Below are 20,004 nucleotides of genomic sequence, written 5' to 3' on the forward strand. Positions count from 1 at the left end.
TCTCTCTCTCTCTCTCTCTGTCTCTCTCTCTTTCACTGCTCCCTCCCCTTTTTCTCTCGACTCTGCATTTGTCATCAATGAAGCTCATTTGAATAATGCTTGAGTACTTTGGACCGGAGCCAATCAGCCGTCAGAAGACCATGATAAATCGCCATGCATTATTGATAATAATAATTACTTTGACATGCGCATTTCTACTCGAGGGGCTAATTTCCCCCAACTTGGTGAATTTCGAAAGCAGAGGGACTAAATAGCCTTACTATTTGCTCCTGATGGTTGCAGGTTACCATGTCGCGGCGCAAGCAATCCAAACCACAGCATTTCAATTCAGACGAGCCCACTTCGTCACAAAGTGGTAAGTGTGGATCAGCAAACAAACAAACTGCAACTTTATATCTCTTGTTTTTATTTTGTTCATACTGTTGTTCGCCGGTTTCCCTGCATATCTGAATTATGTAATCGAATTTAGATGAACACCGCGACCCTTAAAATTGACCATGCTTGTTTGAAATTAGTAAAACAATCGCAAAAGTTCTTGCATACGCGCATTGTTATTAATTCGGTCAAACATGCGCGAATGTACATCAAACAGTGAATGTATCGCTGAAACTTTGACGAGGTTTAGTTCAGTTCAAGATGAGAGAAACGCGATAATTTGGTTGATTTGTGGTAGTTTATTTAGTTAGTTTTTTTTAAAGGTAGTTTGATGTTAATGCAGGTTACAATCGAAATCGTTAATGGCCTATCGATTGACGTTTTGGCATTTTTTTCCAGTCTTCGCGTCAGCATTTTTTGGCGTAGGCTACATTTTTCGTTAATATTTATTTTATCTTGCGTTTATGCATCTATCTGTATATTCTAATCTAGCTGGCTATAATCGATCTTTTTAATAATAATAATAATAATTATTCATTTTTATTTTTGTGAACTCTTGATGGAAACCTAAAGTGATGTACGTATATGCATCTAGTAAATATCGATAAATGTGATCGTGGCTTCTAGATCAGTTGTGGCACTGATAAATGCACACGTATGCAATATTGCAGACTATGCTCGCGTATTAATATTTGATGCGGCGGGCTGGTATCACTGACCACTATTAAACAAAAGCGCTCAACAGGTCTGCATGAAATGTGAGTCAGGAACAAGCTTGACCACAAAGCAATAAATCCCCCACACAGTTTCTTTTGGTCGCATATGGAGACGTGGGGGATGGAATTGAAGTTGTGAGAAGAGTGGGGGTCGATTCCCAAATGTAAACTAACTACATGATCTTTATCCATGACATGCTGAAATGTGTTTAAAGTAAAGAGCAAATATCTGTTTGATTAGGATGGGCTCAGACTTTGAAACCAAAATCCACATTATCGTATCAGACAAACATGCAAAACCAATCGTTTGTTGATTGGATATTGCATGTGTAATGGCCCCTAATTCTATTGCATGTAGGTAGTACAATCAGAAGAGCACTGTGAAGGTATTAGAAAAGATACATTGAATCCCATATACATTGATCAGACGCCTCCTTGTGGTCGGCTGATGAATGCGCAGACGTTACAATGTACCTTCCGATCACCTAACCCTAAACTCATGGTTTGTTTATTATTTCTGCCACGCTGTTTCATTCAAACCCCGTTAGCTTTTATTGTTTCTGTTGCCTTTAAAAAAAGCTTGCCGTAATTTCTACTGTATATGATAAGTTTTTTTTTTTTTTTTTTTTTTTTTTTTTACAATTTTGCTTTGTCTTTAAAGCTCTTATATGCTGGTTCTAAGAACAATCCAGTGATCTTTGTAACTTCTTTACTATTCAAGTTGTCTAGTGAGCAATTAATGGTCTCTCCCATTCATAAGAGATGACGAAATTTGCATTTAACAATGGACCTGTTAAATGAGCCTCCTCAATGGCCCAGCAGTCCTATCTGATTTGTCTTGCGTGTCTTGCAATTAAAATGACTGACTTCTTTACACTATTGTCAGCACTTTTTGTGGTCATAAAAAAAATCCTTTTAGACTGCGTAACAACAATGGACTTTAAAGGAACACCAAAAACTGAATTCTGCCTCAACTCGCCCTCACATCATACAAACCTGTATGATTTTTTTTTTTTTTTCCTGTGGAAAACAAAAGATGTTTGGCAGAATGTTAGCCGAGGTCACTGTTCGGTTTCATTTGTATGGAAAACATATGCAATGAAAATGAATGGTGACTAACATTCTGCCTAACATCTCCTTTGGTGTGCCGTGGAAGAAACTTTTGAACAACAAAAGGGTGTGTAGGCTAGATGGTGGAATTTGTTTTTTGAGTGAACTATCCTTTTATCTAAATTAACACTTGTCTAGGCTAAATGTGTTATGTTACATGAGACATAAGTATTATCTGTCTTTTTGTATATGAATGTTTCAGGTGTTTAATGGAATTAAGTATTAGGCATTTTTTATCCTTTCTAGTTACAAATACTAGTTTATACTTTGATTCTGTTGTATAATCATATTGGAAATGCTGCCATCTGGTGGTTTTCAGAACTGCATTTTTGTGTGTGTGTGTGTGTGTGTATTGTTATAGCAACTTACAGTTTTATATGGTTTTCTTTTACTCATGTTTGAAACCTTGGTTGTATGCGAGTGAAAGTAAACAAATGTTACAAGTAACTGAATTTTTTTTTAAATGTGCAAGATTTCTGATTATAAATCAAAGTAAATGCCAGAACACAGTTTCTCAGTAACTTTCATTGGCATTACAAAGCCACATAGACATTTCAAAACAGCATAATTTATAGTGTCTTGCAGTAGAGAGTGACTATAAAATTTCTGTACAAAACTCCACATATGTAGTATAATCATTGTCTTTTTTTATTTTATTTTATTTTTTGTGTCTTGCTGTAGGGATATTGCACAACGGTCAAACCGAGGAGGATGGCAAGGAGGCCAAGAGGCGACGATCAGGAGAGACGAGGGTTTGTGTCAAATGTTGTGCAGAGCTCTTTGATGAGACCGAATTTCTCGAACATGAGAAAACTTGCACTAAGAGTCAGCAGGTAGTGATCATGAAGGATGGCGATGGGAGTGAGGTCCCCCCTGAATTCTCCCAGAAGTCTCCGGGCAATTATCTGTCCGACCATAGTAATGGTCAGTCTACTAGTAATTCCCAATCAAAACATAGCGTTGAGTCCAGTGAAGTGATAGAAGGCGAGCTCGCTCTGGACCAGGATGAGCTCCCAAATCAAGAACAAGAGATGTCTGCTAGTCCAGACATGAGCTACATGCCATCTTCCAAATTGCATGACTCTAATGTTACTCTAGAGTCCATGGCTGCAACCAAAGTCGCTGTAACTCAACATTCATCCAATTCATCCAATCTGAAGTCCCCATCCCTACAGCCACACCAAGACACATTTCTTGTCATCCCCTTGATCTTGGAACAGTTGGTGAGCCTCCAACAGCAACAACTGCAGCAGATCCAGCTAACTGAGCAGATACGCCTTCAAGTGGCCACGATGGCACCTCAGAGTCTCCACTCTGCAGTGGGTGCAGCTGTCGATCCTCTGAAAGCACTGGGTGCACATCTCTCACAGCAGCTCTCGGCCGCAGCTGCCTTGATTGGCAAACGAATGGGCTCACAGAGCTTGTCCTTGGAGGCCCTGAAACAAGCCAAGCTACCTCAATCAAGTACCATCCCCACATCCCTTGCTGGAGGTTTGGGCTCCATGCCCTTAAAGGCAGACATGAAAGGGCTCCCTGATCTAGCTAACCGCCTTCCAATGCTGCTTCCCCAATCTCCAGGGGTCATGGGATTACAGAGTCCCTTCAATGCCCTTGCGATAGGCATGGATCCCTCTAAGGCAAAGAGTAAGATTCCCGGGATGCCGATTGAGCCCAAGAATGGATCTGGTGAAAACCTTCTCAAGCATAAATGCAAATTCTGTGGGAAAATGTTTGGAAATGACAGTGCTCTTCAAATCCACTTGCGCTCGCACACTGGTGAAAGACCCTTCAAATGTAACATATGTGGAAATCGTTTTACGACCAAAGGAAACCTCAAAGTGCATTTCCAGAGACACAAGGACAAATACCCGCACATTAAGATGAATCCACATCCTGTACCAGAACACCTGGACAATGTTTCTACAAACAGCAGCATCCCTTATGGCATGTCTGTACCCATTGAGGAAAATGGATTTGCTGACAATAAATCTGTGCTTGGTCTCCCATCAGTGCTCCCAGGATTCAAACCCTCATTTGATATTCCAATGGGTGGGGACCTCTATTCTCAGAGGCCCTCCTCATCTGGCAGTGATGGTGCATCCATTTCTTCTGGGATGTTCGGTCAGGAGATGACAGGACTGGATCAAACCAAGGATTCCTTGGATGTGCTAGCTGGACTGCACCACATTAATGGTAACGACCTACCTGGGGAAAATGGCTCTGGTACCGCAAAACTACAGCAAATGGTGGATTGCTTGGAGAAGAGAACAAATGACCCCAATGAGTGCATGATCTGCCATAGAGTACTGAGCTGCCAAAGTTCCCTAAAAATGCATTACCGCACACACACCGGTGAGCGACCGTACAAATGCAAAATTTGTGGTAGGGCTTTCTCCACTAAGGGCAACCTCAAAGCACATTATGGTGTTCACAGGGCCAACACTCCACTGAAGATGCAACACTCTTGCCCAATTTGTCACAAGAAGTTCACAAATGCAGTAGTCCTACAGCAGCATATCCGTATGCACATGGGAGGCCAGATTCCCAACACCCCTCTGCCTGAGAATCATTTTGAAAGTCCTGAAGCTTTGGATGCTAGCTTGACTGATGAGAAAAACATGGATTCCAATGGGCATGAGGATTATTTTGAAAGTCCTGGAGCATTGGATGCTAGCTTGACTGATGAGAAAAACATGGATTCCAATGGGCATGAGGAAAGTATGGAGGAACAAGACTTTGATTTGGACAATCAGGAGAATATGAACAACTCTACAGAGCCACAGCCGGCCACAAAAGAGGATCAGTCTTTCCAAGGTCCACTGTCTATGTTTACAGGTATTGCTGCCCTGGAGAACCATATGAAGAGCCTCACATCTGCTCTGAACCTACAACGACAAAGCAGCACTGCTTCTGAGAGTGACAGTGGGCTGAAAGATTCGCATTCAGGTTCTGGAGAAGTGGATCACAAGAATGGCTGCAGTCCAGCAGTGTCTGATACTGTGTCTTTTCACTCTTTGTCCCCTGTTGCTGGTTCTCTGAATAATGGGCAGTCCAAATCTCCAGAATCCATAAACCCAGAGAATGGACTTAAAGCTAGACCAGACTCTGATGGCGGAGCGCAAGATTTTGGTGAAAACAATGGAGCACTGGACTTGACATCCAGTTTTACTCCAAAACCAATTAAAGAGGAGCCAGGCTTATCCTTCTCCAATGGAGAATATGGTATGTTTTGTCCTTTCAGTGATTATTTCCAATTATTTACAGAGATCATGACATTTTTCGTTTTGTTCACGCAGTCTATGAATTGTGCTTTAAGATGCAATTTTCTCTCTTCAAGGTTCTAGTCACTTGCCATTCATGAGGATGCCTCCTAGTCTGGTCAAACTGGAGATGCAGATCCCTCCGGAAAGTCCCATGGGTGCCCACAGCCTGTACAGCTCCCAAATGCCTCAAGGGGCCACCACTCCTCCTGGTACTTCTAGTGCTCCACGTCGGTCTGCCAAGCAACATCTCTGCAATGTCTGTGGGAAGAACTTTTCATCTGCCAGTGCCCTGCAGATCCATGAACGCACTCACACAGGAGAAAAGCCGTTTGCTTGCACAATTTGCGGCAGGGCTTTCACTACAAAGGGCAATCTAAAGGTAACAATGTCTTTTATGTTGGCACTTTTAGAAAATTTAGATTTCTGTAAATTACCTCAAAATGGTAGACATAAAAAATTTGTGAGCAAGTTAATTGAGAATCTAGTGCCTGTGGCAATATGTCTCACTGACTCTTGGTTTTTATTTTGCAGGTACACGTTGGTACTCATATGTGGAATAATTCGGCAAGACGAGGTCAGCGTTTATCATTGGATAACCCAATGGCTTTGATGGCCATGGGCCCGGAGTCCAAGATGATTCCAGAAATGTTGCATCCCCCAAAGGACTTGATTCCTCCACCAATTAATTTTGACCCATCGGTATGGAACCAGTACGCTGCTGCCTTCACAAATGGCTTGACCATGAAGACTAATGAGATTTCGGTCATCCAAAATGGTGGCATTCCTCTCCCAGGAAGTCTTGCTGGAGGCCCTTTGGTGGGCTCTACTGGGGGAATTACGAAGATTGAGTCCTCCCAGTCTGGCATCGCTGGCACAGTTGCTGAATTGGAAAAAAATGGCTCTGAAAGTGTAGCAAAGTTTCCACATTTTATGGAGGAGGGTAAAGTGAATTAGAAAAGACTGCAGAAGAATTTCCCCAATTGACTGTATATTTTGTGGCGATTTGGCTTATGACGAGCCTGCTGAAATGTCATGAATTGGGCTATTTATTAAGGCAGTCCTTACTTGGTACAATCAATTCTTGCGTGTAACATTCACACAGCCTTTTTAAATTAGTCCATACTCTAAAAAATGGGCCATGCCTTCCTTTTTGGACCCTTGCATAGTAGTGATCCTTTTAGTTGATTATGATTCTACTGTAGTTTTTTTTTTTTCTATCTCTTAATATATATGCGGGTATTTTGTCAGTTATGTTCCTAAAGTTGAATGTAAATCTTACTTGAAATAGCTTTATGCCACCAACGACAGATTTCGATATTTTAAATGTTAAAAAACATCTTGTTATAGCACGTAACTGTGTGATTTACTCGTGTTTCTGTTGTGTGTTGGTTGCGTTCGACGCGTTGTAATTAGTCAACAAACAGCATCTATAACATAGAAGCCGTACAACAAGTGTTGGTGGACTATGTGCCTGGATATGTCCGTTCCATACAGTCTACTGAAGATTACCGTTTCATTGCTGGACAAACTGAGTAGTTACAGTATAGATGTTTTTGAAACTGGATTTCACTAAGTTATTATGTATTTTTGACTCTGGATATAGTCTCTATCTGCGCTTAATACCAAAAATGTTGCGAAGTGCCTGTCTTGGAATTATTATTTTTTTTTTTTTCTTGACCCCAACCCACCCAACAATGGCAACACAGGATTGTAATTGAAGGCCTTTTGGATGTCATCTTTTATTTAGACCAAAATGTGCTTTTATTTTTTTCATGTAGCTATACAGAATAATTTCCATTAAATTGAAATGTTTTGAATTAACTTTCAATGTCCATTTTGATTTCATATGGGATTCTTTTCCATTGTTTTCAGTGGTATTTATCAAATGCCAGTTCACTTGAGTGGACTTCATTTGACACCTTTTGTAGGAGTTTAAAAGGCCAGCATAAAACTGAAACGCCTGATCATTTCTTGCACTTTATTTTCTTCGTTCTGCTAAGTTCTGATCGGGCTGTCTGTTAACACATTTTTCTTTGATTATTTGTTTCTTGGACTCATCATTTGGGACCCATGAGTTCTATAAATTTTTCCATTTACCATGCATTTTATACTTTAGTTAAGTAGGCATGGATATTTTGTGTCAATGTGTCGCAAAGGCATCAAATACTTCTTCTTAGAATGTCATGGTTAACAACCCACATGCATTGCTTTTTTTGAGGGAACGTTTGTTTAAAGATCATAGTCATGCGTCCTTGAGTTAAAGGGATTTATAAATTTTTTTTTTTTTTGTATGCAGTGTACCTGAACCGCAACTTCAAGCTGGTCAAATTTCTACCTCATTTAGATTTCTGTACTTTTTGCATTGTGTTTGGAGTTCTGGTTGCATCCTGCCCCGTAACCTGCTGATTTCTGTAATATAATGAATGTATCGCCAGACACTTTGCACAACAATTGTTCAGAATAGGCAAACTCCTCCTGTACATTTCTTTATAATATGCATTTACCAAGTTGTGCCTTTTTTGTAGATGTAAAAAAAAAAAAAAAAAAAAGATGGTGTCAGATCTTTATTAAATGGGGTCATGTCTGTATGTTCAAATGTTGTCTGTTTTAAGCTTGTTTACAGCGTAGACTTTTTTTTTTTTTTTTGTAAATGGAAAAACATTTTCCCTTCATATTTCCACCCATTCTGATATTTTGAAAATAAAGCCAAGGATGACTTTTCCAAGACTTTTGTGGTACGTATAAGTTAGTATTTAGTCATTGTTACTGGGGGGGGGGGGAAGGGTTCGTGATATTTCATCACTTGTACTTCTGTAGGATGTATTGCTGGTAGATGATAGATCCTGAACATCTAAGAAACACTTGTTCTCTGCTGAAAATGAATTTTACTCTGTGGTTTTCAAATCTGAAAACAATAGATAATTTAAAATGAGATGAATCCTTGGTAAGCACAACACTGACAATAAAATTGATGGATAAACTGAGTAATCATGCCTTTTCAAGATGACCTTTTTTTTTTTTTTTTTTTTTACTTTTCGAAGGGGTCATCTAGTAGCCCTTACAAAAAGTACTATGGAGGTATCATGGTACTAAATGAAAACCATATGATATATTCATTGTAATGTATGGTACTCCAAGAATACCATGTTACATGGTAATACAATGATACTTTGATAAATACCATGAATGAATGATTACATATACATGTCCCATGGTATTAACATGGGACCCCAAGGTAGTGAATGATTACCATATTTTTGCACCATCTTTACATGTCACTCCAAGGCACTTTAAAGAATGGTATTGCCATGGCACATACCCAAAAACATAAAATATCATGATATTGAATGATAACCGTTTTCATATGAAACAGTATTAACATTGAACTCCAAGTTACTTCAAAAAATACCATGGTACATTCCCAAAAACATGGTAAAACCATGGTACTTTGATATGTATACACTCTGGTTGTAAATTATTACCATATTCCTGTACCAATGGCAGGCTATGTACATAAAACCCCCTCAAAGATACTTAAATGAATACCATTTCAATAAAAAAATCATGGTATAACCATGGTATTGAATGATTACCATATTCATTCACAATGGTCATCTGGTGGACACTTAACGTATGGTTTCCGAATTATAAATTGTTCGGAATACGTTTAAGTGTTGGACATTGTTGGAAAAAATGCACTATGAATGGCTGTAAATAAATAAAATACATTGCCCAGCATGCAGCGCTGGTGATGTCCCATCATGTTCAGTGTTTAGAGCCCATAACAACCCTTCATCAACCTCCGCCCAGCTGATCCACTGCGGACAACAATGACGGATAACATACAGTTACAGCCCGTACGACACAAAAAACGACACGACAACAAACAAAGAGACGGGTAAGAGCACGAAACGACGTTAAATTAACGCAAATGCGCGTCGGTTATGGATGATATACGGGAGATAGCACAGTGGCCAACAGCTCAGCAGTCATTACCTGCAAATTATTGTTGTTTAGAACGATATTATAACGTGACATGACTCCGAAAGGCTCTCTATTTGTATATATACATGCATATTTGCAATGAAGGTATCGCACAAGCCAGTGCGAACTCTTTTCATTGTAATATACAGAAGAGAATATTGCACATCCTTGTTCCGGGACGCTGTAACGCAGGTGATTTGTGCACGGAAATGAAGGCAAATGAGGAAATCAAGAGTGTTTCTTCCTTATGTATTTGCTTCTGTTGCTCTCTTTTTGGCTATAATGCATTTAAGGCCGGTACCCTGCTGACAAAACAGCTTTAGAGGGGGTTTTGGGCAGTTTTTATACTAGTCAGGGTGGGAGACCTGCTTAAACCAGCCAAGACCAGCCTAGTTCGCACGTTCCATTGCCATATTATATCACAATTATATCGCCCTTAAAAAACAAAATCACCGTGGTAACCGTAGATTCCATCTAAATGCCTTTGTTACTACAATGAAACCGTGGTAGCTTGCACTAACCAAAAAGTACTATGTCAATACCATGGTGTTTTGGATTTCTCCTGCAGTTTCATTTGGACAATATTAAAGGAACAGTTCACCCAAAAATGAAAATTCTCTCATCATGTACTCATCCACATGCCATCCCGGATATGTATGACTTTCTTTCTTCTGCAGAACACAAACAAATATTTTTAGAAGAATATCTCAGCTCTGTTGGTCCGTACAATGTAAGTGAACGGAGGCCAGAACTTTGAAGCTCCAAAAGGCAACATAAACGTAATCCATAAATCTCCAGTGGTTCAGTCCATGTCTTAAGAAGGATATGATGTGGTGTGGGTGAGAAACAGCTCAATATAAGTGATTTTTATTATAAATCTCCACCTTTGACCAGCAGTTGGCGAAATGCATGAAGAATGCGAATAGGCAAAAAACAAAATTAGGATGTGGAAGAGTAAGTAAAAGTGGAGATTTATAGTATAAAGGACTTAAATATTGATTTGTGTTTTACGTACACCTATCATTTCTCTTAGGAAGATATAGATTTAAACACTGGTGTTTTATGGATTACTTTTATGCTGACTTTATGTGCATTTTGGAGCTTAAAACTTCTGGCCACCATTCACTTGCATTGTATGGACCTACAAAGCTGAAATTTTCTACTAAAAGTCTTCGTTTGTGTTCAGCAGAAGAAAGAAAGTCATACACATCTGGGATGGCATGAGGGTGAGTAAATGATGAGAGAATTTTCCTTTTTGGGTGAACTACCCCCTTTAGTTGGATATGTGTCCATCATGTTAATCACACTAACACAAAAGTACCATGGTTTTATGGACATGGTACCATGGTATTATGTTAAGTACCTTGGTTTTTCATGTTAATACTATTGTATATTAATATAATGGTCATTTAGTACCCATATGATTCACATTGAAGTCTAAACTCAGTTAATTCCAGTTTAGTACATGCTGTTATATTTTCTATAAGCTGCTATCATTCAAATATGAATATCTACAGATGTAAGGACGTACAGAGCCTAATATATAGCTCTTGATAAGTGCTTGTTTGATTAAGGTGTTGGTAGGAGGTAGATGGTGAAAGCTAATATTTAGTGACATAGTTATGTTGCTTCTTGAAAATATTTCTGTGGTTGAAGTGAAATTCCGGTATCTACATGAGAATTTTCTTATTAAGGTTAAGAATTGTTTTTTTTTTTTTTAATTATTATTATTCCTATAAAAGGAATATTCCAGGTTTAATACAAGCAGTTAATACAGCATTTGTGGCATAAAATATATTTTCAACTTGTCCCTCACTTATTAAAAATAAAAGAAGCAAAAATTGCAGTTTCAGTAAGGCACTTACAATGGAAGTGAATGTGGCCAGTCCAAAAACGTTAAAATACACATTGTTTCAAAAGTATAGCCACAAGATGTATACATTTATGCGTTAACATGATTTTAATGCCCGTAAACCCCATATGCGATTTTATCATACTAACATCATGTAGAACAGAGATTTTATCACACTAAGTCTTGTGGCTGTAATTTTAAAACAGTGTGTGTGTATGGACTAGCCCCATTCACTTCCACTGTAAGTGTTTTTTTTTTTGTAACCATGATTTATAAATAAACAAGGGACGAGTCGAAAATTTTTCTGTGGTAAATCAACATTATGCTATAAAATGCTTTTTATTGAGTTTAACTTGTATTGAACCCGGAACATTCCTTTTTATTGTAGTGCTTTGTGAACATCGATTTTGTTGTATATTTAGGTGTTGCCCATGGTCCAGATGTTGTGGAGGGGGAGATTTCCGTCCCCGGACGGTGTGGTTGGGCCATCCGGAAAAAAGGGAACAGAGGTACCCAAGAAATGTCATAAACAACCAGAAATACAATTTTTTCACCTTCCTTCCTGGGGTAAGTAACTAAGAATTGATGCACTGTTGCTCAGTATGTTCTTGAATTGCTTTGTTGGTCTTCAGATCATGTAAAAAATTGAGACCTAATGTCATGTCGAGCACCAGTTTAAAAACAACAACCTTGGCCAGATTGCTGTATGGAAAAAAAATATTATTTGCAATGCAAATTGTAATGGCCTCTGGTTATTTTGAATGACCTGAAGGACAAATGATCATCAGAGTTCAGTTCTGAATGTTTTATAATTGAGTACCCAGAACTCAGATCGATGTGTAGCTAAAGCTACATATTTACATATGTAAAACTGGCCTCGGTTCGATCATTTTGCACTTCCCTGGTGCAGCTAATTTAATAAATAGTAAACTGTAAATAACCAGTGTTGGGTGTAATCTAATTACAAAGTAAATGAAATACTTTCTAATACAAAAAGTAGTGTAGTGCATTACTTTAAAAAAAAAAATTGTAATCAATATACAGTTTCTGACTTTCAATTAAGTCAATTACTTGAGTGTAACAGGGTAATGTGGGCAAGGAGGAGGCGTGAACCGGCTGATGCATCAAAGTAAAATTTTAATGAAAACTTAAACAAAAAGACATAAAACACAAACACACACACACGGCAGCTGCATGTAACTCTCTCTCTCCCGAACTGCCGCAGCCGGCTCGGCCTTATTCCTCTTCTCGGTTGATTAGCCCGATTGGGGGCCGGCTGTGCAGACTCATGGCCTGGCCCCGCCCTCCTCCTCGTCACACTTCTCCCTCCTTTGCCTCAGGCCGGCTCGCCCTTATCCCTCTCCTCGGTTGATTAGCCTGATTGGGTGCCGGCCATGCAGACTCACGGCCCGGCCCCGCCCTCCTCCTCGTCACATTGGGTTACTCATTTTTTTTTTTTTATTCTATTATATATGTAATGTACATTTAAAACATGGATTACTTTAAAGAGGTGATGACATGAGGAATCAAATTTTCCTTGATTTATTTTGACATATAAGAGATCATTGTACTATAAAAACATACTGTAAGTTTCAGAACTTTAAACTTTCTCCTCGCTGTGAAAAGAGCATTTGTTGAAACCAAACTGCTAAAACCACTCGTTCTCTACTTCCTCTACATTGTGATGTCACACTGTGGTAGACATTTGCATCTGACCATCTCCACAGCATCACATCAATGCCTACTTTACATTTTCACTTCCTTAGCCCCGCCCAGTAGCATTAAGATGGCAAGAGGAGAGAGCAGGTCAGACAAGAGCAGAGAGCAGGTCAGACAAGAGCAGAGAGTCAATCATAACAGTGGGCTTTTACTGTCAAGTCTTAAAGGAGAAGCAGCACCAAAACAGCATTTCTGACAGGGGGTCAGAATGAGGGTGGAAAATGATCATGTTTTACAAAAAAATTTTTTTTTTGTGCAAAAAATGTACTAATATCATAAGTGAACCTCAAGGAACTAGTGCTGTCAAATTTAAAATTCGAATATTCGTTGAATAATAAAAAAAAGGCATATTCGAATGCTAAAACTGCATTTGAATTTTGGATGTGTGCCAAGCACTGACGATGACTTCAGATCAGTTGCATTCATGTGCTAAAAAAGGCTAGACACAGCGCAACAAATACAGTTTAACAGAAAGCAGGTGTCTCAAGATGCTTTTTAAAGTTCTTTTTAACTAGACACAGCGTCTAAAAAAAAAGCAGCGCTCCTGTACGAGATGCTGAATAAACAAAAACAAAGCAAAAACAAAGCAAAAACAAAGACGTTCGTCTAGCGAGTGTTTACATAGACAAACAAATGGATGGTTGCAATAGTATTCGTTGTGAACAGCCCCTTAGAGTAGGTGGAGGTCTTTGCATCTTGCTCACTTATCAGCATTTCTCAGATTAACTATTTACATTTATGCATTTGGCTGACACTTTTATACAAAGCAACTTACAGTGCCCTGATTACAGCGACAATCCCCCTGGAGCAACCTGGAGTTAAGTGCCTTGCTCAAGGACACAATGGTGGTGGCTGTGGGGATTGAACCAACAACCTTCTGCTTGCCAGTTCAGTGCTTTAGTCCACTACACCACCACCACTCCAGTGATTGGTTTAAAACCAATGAGTTTTTAAAGACTTTCTCAGGAAAGGAGTTCAACTTGGAAATATGTGTCTCGAGATCCTCACGTTCGCTTCCAGTCTGTTGTGATCCGTAGGTTTGAACAGCCCCTGACCTGGGCTCATAGTCTGAGCCGCTTCACCACCGAGTTCAGCCGAATACCACTGCTATCTGTGAATATTTCTACCCTACATGCAACTGTAATGAATAAAAAAACAATGTGGTATATTGCTGTTATTATGAAGCTTGAGTCTGGGGTAGTATACTGTGGCACCTGTGCAAGTGTAACACCATGTGAACTGTCTATTGAAATGTTTTCCCCCCTCGTTTTATGTTTGACTTAACATTTGAGAATATGGACCAACTGAAACATTTGATTTATTTATTTTATGCAGATTAGTTGGAAATGGAATGCTTTTTTTTTTTTTTTAACAGCCAGGAATGTTCTTTGCAATAATATAACACAGTGCTGTATGGTTTATGGTTTATAAGGATACAACATCAATTTAAAAGTCAGCTTACTTTTAAATTCAAATTTAATTAGAATTTTGAAAATATTTAAGGTAAAAATTCAAATTTAGTTTCTCTGCCCAATTGACAGCCCTACAAGGAACATATTAAAATGATAAAATAAAGGCATATCATGACCCCTGTAATATGTACAGCTGTTGACATTTTGTCACAGCTGAAGAGTTTGCACCCCCTACAAGAAGAAAATATAGACATTCTTTTAATTTGTCGAAAGTTTTTGTGTGAAGGTGTTTTAGAAAGTAACTTAAATGTAAGTAGTAATGTAATTACTTTTTCGATGGAATAATCAGTAACGTCAGTTATCTGATTACAGTTTTAGAGTAGTGATAATTAGTCATTTGTATTGAATTACTTTTTTTTTTGAGTAACTTACCCAACACTGACAGTCTCCTGAAAATCAATATCATATATCAATATGTTTTTTTAGGATGCTACCATGGTATTTCTGATATACTTTAAAGTACTCTGGAGTACCATTTCTGACAATGTTATATCTGAAAATAAAAAAATCAACTAACAAAAAATACCTTGGTCAAGTATTACCATGTTTTTGTTTTACAAGGCACCATAGTAACGGCATGTTGTTTTTGGACATGTACTATGGTAATTTCAGGGTATTCTATGAAGTATTTGGAGGACCATTTCTGATACAACATTATATTTGCAAAAGATCTTTTCTCTACTAACAAAACTCGTGGTGAACTACTATTGCCATCTTTTTGTTGAAATGGTACCATGGTTCTTCAGAAATATACCATATGCCAAGTAGCTTGGAGTACTATGTGAATACCATGGTATATATCAAAGTACCATGATGTTACCCTCTGATACCATCACTGTACCATTGTGCATTGTTTTGTTTTGCTTTTTGAAGTGGAGCTCACAAATGCTTTTACTTAGCTCACCATAATGTGTTTGTTTGTAGGTGTTGTTTAACCAGTTCAAATACTTCTTCAACCTGTATTTTCTGCTGTTGGCCTGCTCTCAGTTTGTGAATGAACTTAGGTTAGGGGCCTTGTACACATACTGGGTTCCTCTGGTAAGTTAGAACACATTTTTGTTATAATATATAGGTTTACACAGAATTGTAATGTTTAGAGTCAAATTCTAATTTATTTTTTGTTTTTATTTTATTGCAAGGGGTTTGTGTTAATTATTACGATCGTGAGGGAAGCTGTCGAAGAAATGCGATGTTATCTTCGAGACAAAGAGGTCAATTCACAGATCTACAGCAAACTTTCCACAAGAGGTAAGCTATTGTTTTTGCCCTGACAAAGCATTTTGTATGCAATCCAAACGTTCAGAAAGTTTTTTTTAGAAAAGTTCAGAGAGTTCAGTATTTTTGGATTTTTGATAGGATTGTTTGTCTTGCAGTGAGAAATCAATTCACAATAGAGAAATTGCAGAATATTGAGAATATTAAAACAAACTTCTCTTACGTTGTCATTATGGGGTATTGTTTGTAGAATTTTGAGGAAAATAATGAATTTAATCCATTTTGGAATAAGGCTGTAACTTAACAAAATGTGGAAAAAGTGAAGCACTGTGAATACTTTCCAGATGCACTGTATATAGCACTATTCTGACACTACAACTCAAAGCACTTTACATAGTGAACAGGGAACTCTCTTCAACCACCACCAGTGTGCAGCAGTACACTCACCAGCTAATGGTGGTGAGGAGAGAGTAGAGTTATAGAGCCAATTAGTGGCTGGGGATTATTAAGAGGCCATGATTGAGAAGGGGGCAATGGTGTAAATTTAGCCAGGTCACCAGGATTACACCCATACTCTTTACAAGAGGTGCTCTAGGATTTTTAATGACCACAGAGAGTCAGGATCTCAGTTTAATGCCTCATCCAAAGGACAGTGCCTTTTTACATAGTGTCCCCATCAGTATACTGGGGCATTAGGACCCACACAGACTGCAGGGTGAGCACCCCCTGCTGGCCTCCCTAATACCTCTTCCAGCAGCAACCTTAGTTTTCACAGGAGGTCTCCCATCCAGGTACTGACCAGGCTCAACCCTGCTTAGCTTCAGTGGGCAACCAGTCTTGAGCTACACAGGTGATATGTCTGCTGGCCATAGAACCTCCTGTCGTTTCCATCACATGCCTTCCTTTGATCTGGCAGGCTCTCTTCTCTCATAAACTCGGCGTATGTGTGCTCTGCTGTAACAGCCTCCATATAAGGCTCATGTAGTGGAGCTGTGGCATTTGTTGGCTACCTGGGAGGGCTGCTGATTGCCCTGCCTAGACCAACAGGGATGAAAAACTTCAAAGTTCATCATATTTAAACTGCACCTCAACTCCTTATTTTGTAGACTTAGACAGTTAAAGGTGGCTGTGGGATTTATGGTTGCAGGTCACACCTTCTGGAATGGAACACTAGTATTTCCTGGTTTCTACAAGTTTAATATGTAAGGGGGCGATCCCAAATGAATAACCTTTGCATGTGACAAAGAATTATTATTTATTAGGGGCAGGCTTAATTTGTTAAAGGGATAGTTCACTCAAAAATTAACTGTCATAATTTTATTACCCTCTTGTTGTTCCAAACTTGTATGACTTTCTTTTCTCCATGGAACACAAAAGGAGATGTTAGGCAGAATGTTAGTCTTGGTCATCTTTCACTTTCATTGTATGAAAAATAATATTAGAGTCAAAGATAATATTGAATCAAATAGTTAATCAGAACCAACAAAAGTGACTTTTAAGGATTATTTTGTGATCTGCAATTATATAGTTTTGTACTCAAGTCTGATAAAAGTGTCCTTTTATCCCAGAAAGAATGCACATATACATATGTGCTAATGTCTTACATATGCATTGGTAAAGGTCTCTGCAGGGGTTAAAGGTCCCTGACTTTTTCCAAACAATTTTAGCTGTGTATTCTCAATAGAATGAGAGATCATTCTCCCAGTGCTCTTGTAAAGCTGCATAGGAGGGTATTGTCTAAAAACAAATGGAAATCTCATATGCACTCAATGCTTTTGCAAAATCTGAATGGGGACTTAAAAAAGGCTTAAGTATTTGAATCTTTAGTGGAGGTTTGCCTTGAAACATGCAGAAAAGACCATTGGTGCAACCTCCAAAGAACAATAGTTGAGCTAAATGTTTCTTTTGCATTGTAGGTGTGTTGTAAATTTTGGGGGGGATTTTAAAACTTTTCTGATGCACAATATGAATCGACAGTGTTCCCATGGATAAAAAAATGCATAAATAATGATTTTTTGAAAAAAAAAAAAAATGTTATTTCGGTACCGGTAATCACAAAGTATTGGAACCAAATCACAAAACCTGGAAATAATAAGGAATTGTAAAGTCATGAATGTAAACCTATATGTTTAAAAGAACTGGAAAAGTCAGGGGAATACTTATCAAAAGGTCAAAATAGAGAGCCTTTAACAGTTTAAGGGCTGCTTTTTTTCAGACAGAATGTTTTATATTTAAAAATTAATGGTTTGGAGTTGTTTTAAAATGTTTGGAATCACCATTGTATGAAACAAGCTCAATTTTCACTTTTTTTTTTTTTTAATGCATCAGCCTGATTTTCTCTTTATCTGTCTCTCCAGGAACTGTGAAGGTGAAAAGCAGTGGCATCCAGGTTGGAGATCTTATCATTGTTGAAAAGGTTGGTTTGCTAATCAGCTCAGTCACTGGGAGGAATTGAAATCTTTTGACAAATGGCATCTCATACTTCTCAATGCTTTAGCTGTTTACCTTCCCTTGAGATTAAGGCAATTTGACCCCTGAGTAGGGCAGCAAGAGCAACAAGCTTTATATGTAAAATTAAAATAGTGGAATGTTCATGTTTAAAAGAAAAGTTTAGTGCAACATTATTTTTGGCCCGTAACATAAATCAGTGATCTGTTTTGTTATTGATCTAGAAAACAAACATAGACTTTTATATTTTATAAAAGAAAATATATTGAATGAATGTAATAAAATTATTGTAATAAAAGAAAACAATTTATATTCATATATTATAGTTAATAATTATATTATTTTCATAGTATTATTATTTCATAATACTGTTATTATAACTATTTTATTATATATTATTAATATTTGTAGTATTATTATTATTATTATTATTATTATTAGTATATTAAAATACACACATTTGCATATATCAGTAATATATGAATGTATAAGTAAAATATTTGAATATATATCATTTTTATTATACATGCATTTAAGTTTAAATAGAAGTAACTAGTACATCTATAGGATTTATGACTATTTAAAGCTAAAAACTGCTGTCAATCATTTTGAATTACTAAAGCATGCGACCAGGCCAGTGGTTGGTTATTAGTAATCCTTACTAATTCCACTGTTATTTAGTGTTGCCTTTTGTTGCACATTCACCTTTTTGCCATGCAGACTGAAGCCTGTTGTAATGGAATTGCACCCCTACAAAGTCTGAGAAAATGAAATTTGAGACGTGTCCGCAGTCTCCAATTTCCCACCAGGCCAATTTCCTTAAATATGTTGCTTTTACACAGAAAGACGACTTACACGTGTTGGGCTCAACCTGGTTTTGTAAAAAAAAAACAACAAAAAAAAAAAAACACAGTAAAACTATATATGTATATATAAAAGCATAATATATGTATATACATCTTGATCCTAATGTCTGAATCTCACAAAAACATATCCAGGACACACTACCAAAAAAAAAAAAAATTTAATTTTTCATAAAGAAAATCAAACCTGTTTTTATTACAATAAAGATTTATTTATTTTTTATTTTTTTTGCAATTTGAGATAATTTTCATAAAAATGTAAAAATTTCCCCCAAAATTCCCTTATAGCATCTGTAGGTAATACTTTTGTTTTTTTGTCATTCCAATTATTTTATGGTAATTCACATTGTTACTGAAATATTTTTTTTTTTTTTTTACTGTATAGCAATAAAAATAAATCATGCAGGTTTTTTTTTTTTTTTATTATACCAGCATAAATTAAAGGCTTTTCACAAGTACCATCATGACATACCATATACATATTTTTACAGTTTAAATAATATATGATTTTATTAATAAATCAGGTATATATTAAATATATTAATTAAATATATTTGTTATATATTAATATTAATACAATTAATATGTTTTTATTAATGTATAATTTTCTGTGTTATGTTAATGAGATTGGGGAGAGAAAATAACCAGAAAATAGGGTTTCTTTTATTTTTTCTTTAACCCTTATGTAGTTTTGGGGTCAAAAATGACCCGTTTTGAGCTTTGCTTCCTAAAAAACATGGTTACCTTTATCTCAATGGCATGCGATTTGGTGACTTTACCTACATTTGCTATCTATCAGGGTTCCCGCGGATCCTTAAAGTCTTAAATTCAGTTTTCCAAAATATAAGGTCATAAAAAGTCTTAAATATCTTGAATGATACAACAAAAGTCTTAATTTTTATTTAAAGAGGTCTTAAATTTGGGGGCAGAAAGACAGGAATCGTGATATGACCTAATGTGATTATCAGACTTCAAAAGAATACGATT

At 37.3% G+C, this 20,004-nt stretch overlaps 2 protein-coding genes across 2 annotated transcripts in view; both read left to right on the forward strand.

Annotated features, from left to right (window-relative positions):
- The first annotated feature begins 241 nt into the window (after positions 1 to 241).
- LOC127418741 (sal-like protein 4) lies at positions 242 to 8,191 on the forward strand. Its single transcript, XM_051659509.1, has 4 exons — positions 242 to 355; positions 2,883 to 5,423; positions 5,539 to 5,843; positions 5,996 to 8,191. The coding sequence occupies exons 1-4, from the start codon at positions 289 to 291 to the stop codon at positions 6,416 to 6,418; spliced, it is 3,336 nt and encodes a 1,111-aa protein (XP_051515469.1). The 5' UTR covers positions 242 to 288; the 3' UTR covers positions 6,419 to 8,191.
- Positions 8,192 to 9,227: 1,036 nt separating this feature from the next.
- LOC127418744 (probable phospholipid-transporting ATPase IIA) overlaps positions 9,228 to 20,004 on the forward strand; it is a 71,633-nt gene continuing 60,856 nt past the window's right edge. Inside the window, exons 1-5 of the mRNA XM_051659513.1 lie at positions 9,228 to 9,362; positions 11,723 to 11,867; positions 15,416 to 15,529; positions 15,631 to 15,739; positions 18,064 to 18,122. Of these exons, the coding sequence (XP_051515473.1) occupies positions 9,295 to 9,362; positions 11,723 to 11,867; positions 15,416 to 15,529; positions 15,631 to 15,739; positions 18,064 to 18,122 (495 nt within the window). The 5' untranslated portion in view covers positions 9,228 to 9,294. The remainder of the gene's footprint in view (positions 9,363 to 11,722; positions 11,868 to 15,415; positions 15,530 to 15,630; positions 15,740 to 18,063; positions 18,123 to 20,004) is intronic.

This window comes from Myxocyprinus asiaticus, chromosome 28 (genome assembly GCF_019703515.2).
Source record: "Myxocyprinus asiaticus isolate MX2 ecotype Aquarium Trade chromosome 28, UBuf_Myxa_2, whole genome shotgun sequence".
Classification (NCBI taxonomy): Eukaryota; Metazoa; Chordata; class Actinopteri; order Cypriniformes; family Catostomidae; genus Myxocyprinus; species Myxocyprinus asiaticus.

What these genes read in the sequence shown, in the direction of transcription:
- LOC127418741 (XM_051659509.1), top strand. Translation starts at nt 289, where the DNA reads ATGTCGCGGCGCAAGCAATCCAAACCACAGCATTTCAATTCAGACGAG. An exon ending in GCCCACTTCGTCACAAAGTG is followed by an intron (nt 356 to 2,882) that starts GTAAGTGTGGAT and finishes GTCTTGCTGTAG; the next exon opens with GGATATTGCACAACGGTCAA. An exon ending in CTTCTCCAATGGAGAATATG is followed by an intron (nt 5,424 to 5,538) that starts GTATGTTTTGTC and finishes TCTCTCTTCAAG; the next exon opens with GTTCTAGTCACTTGCCATTC.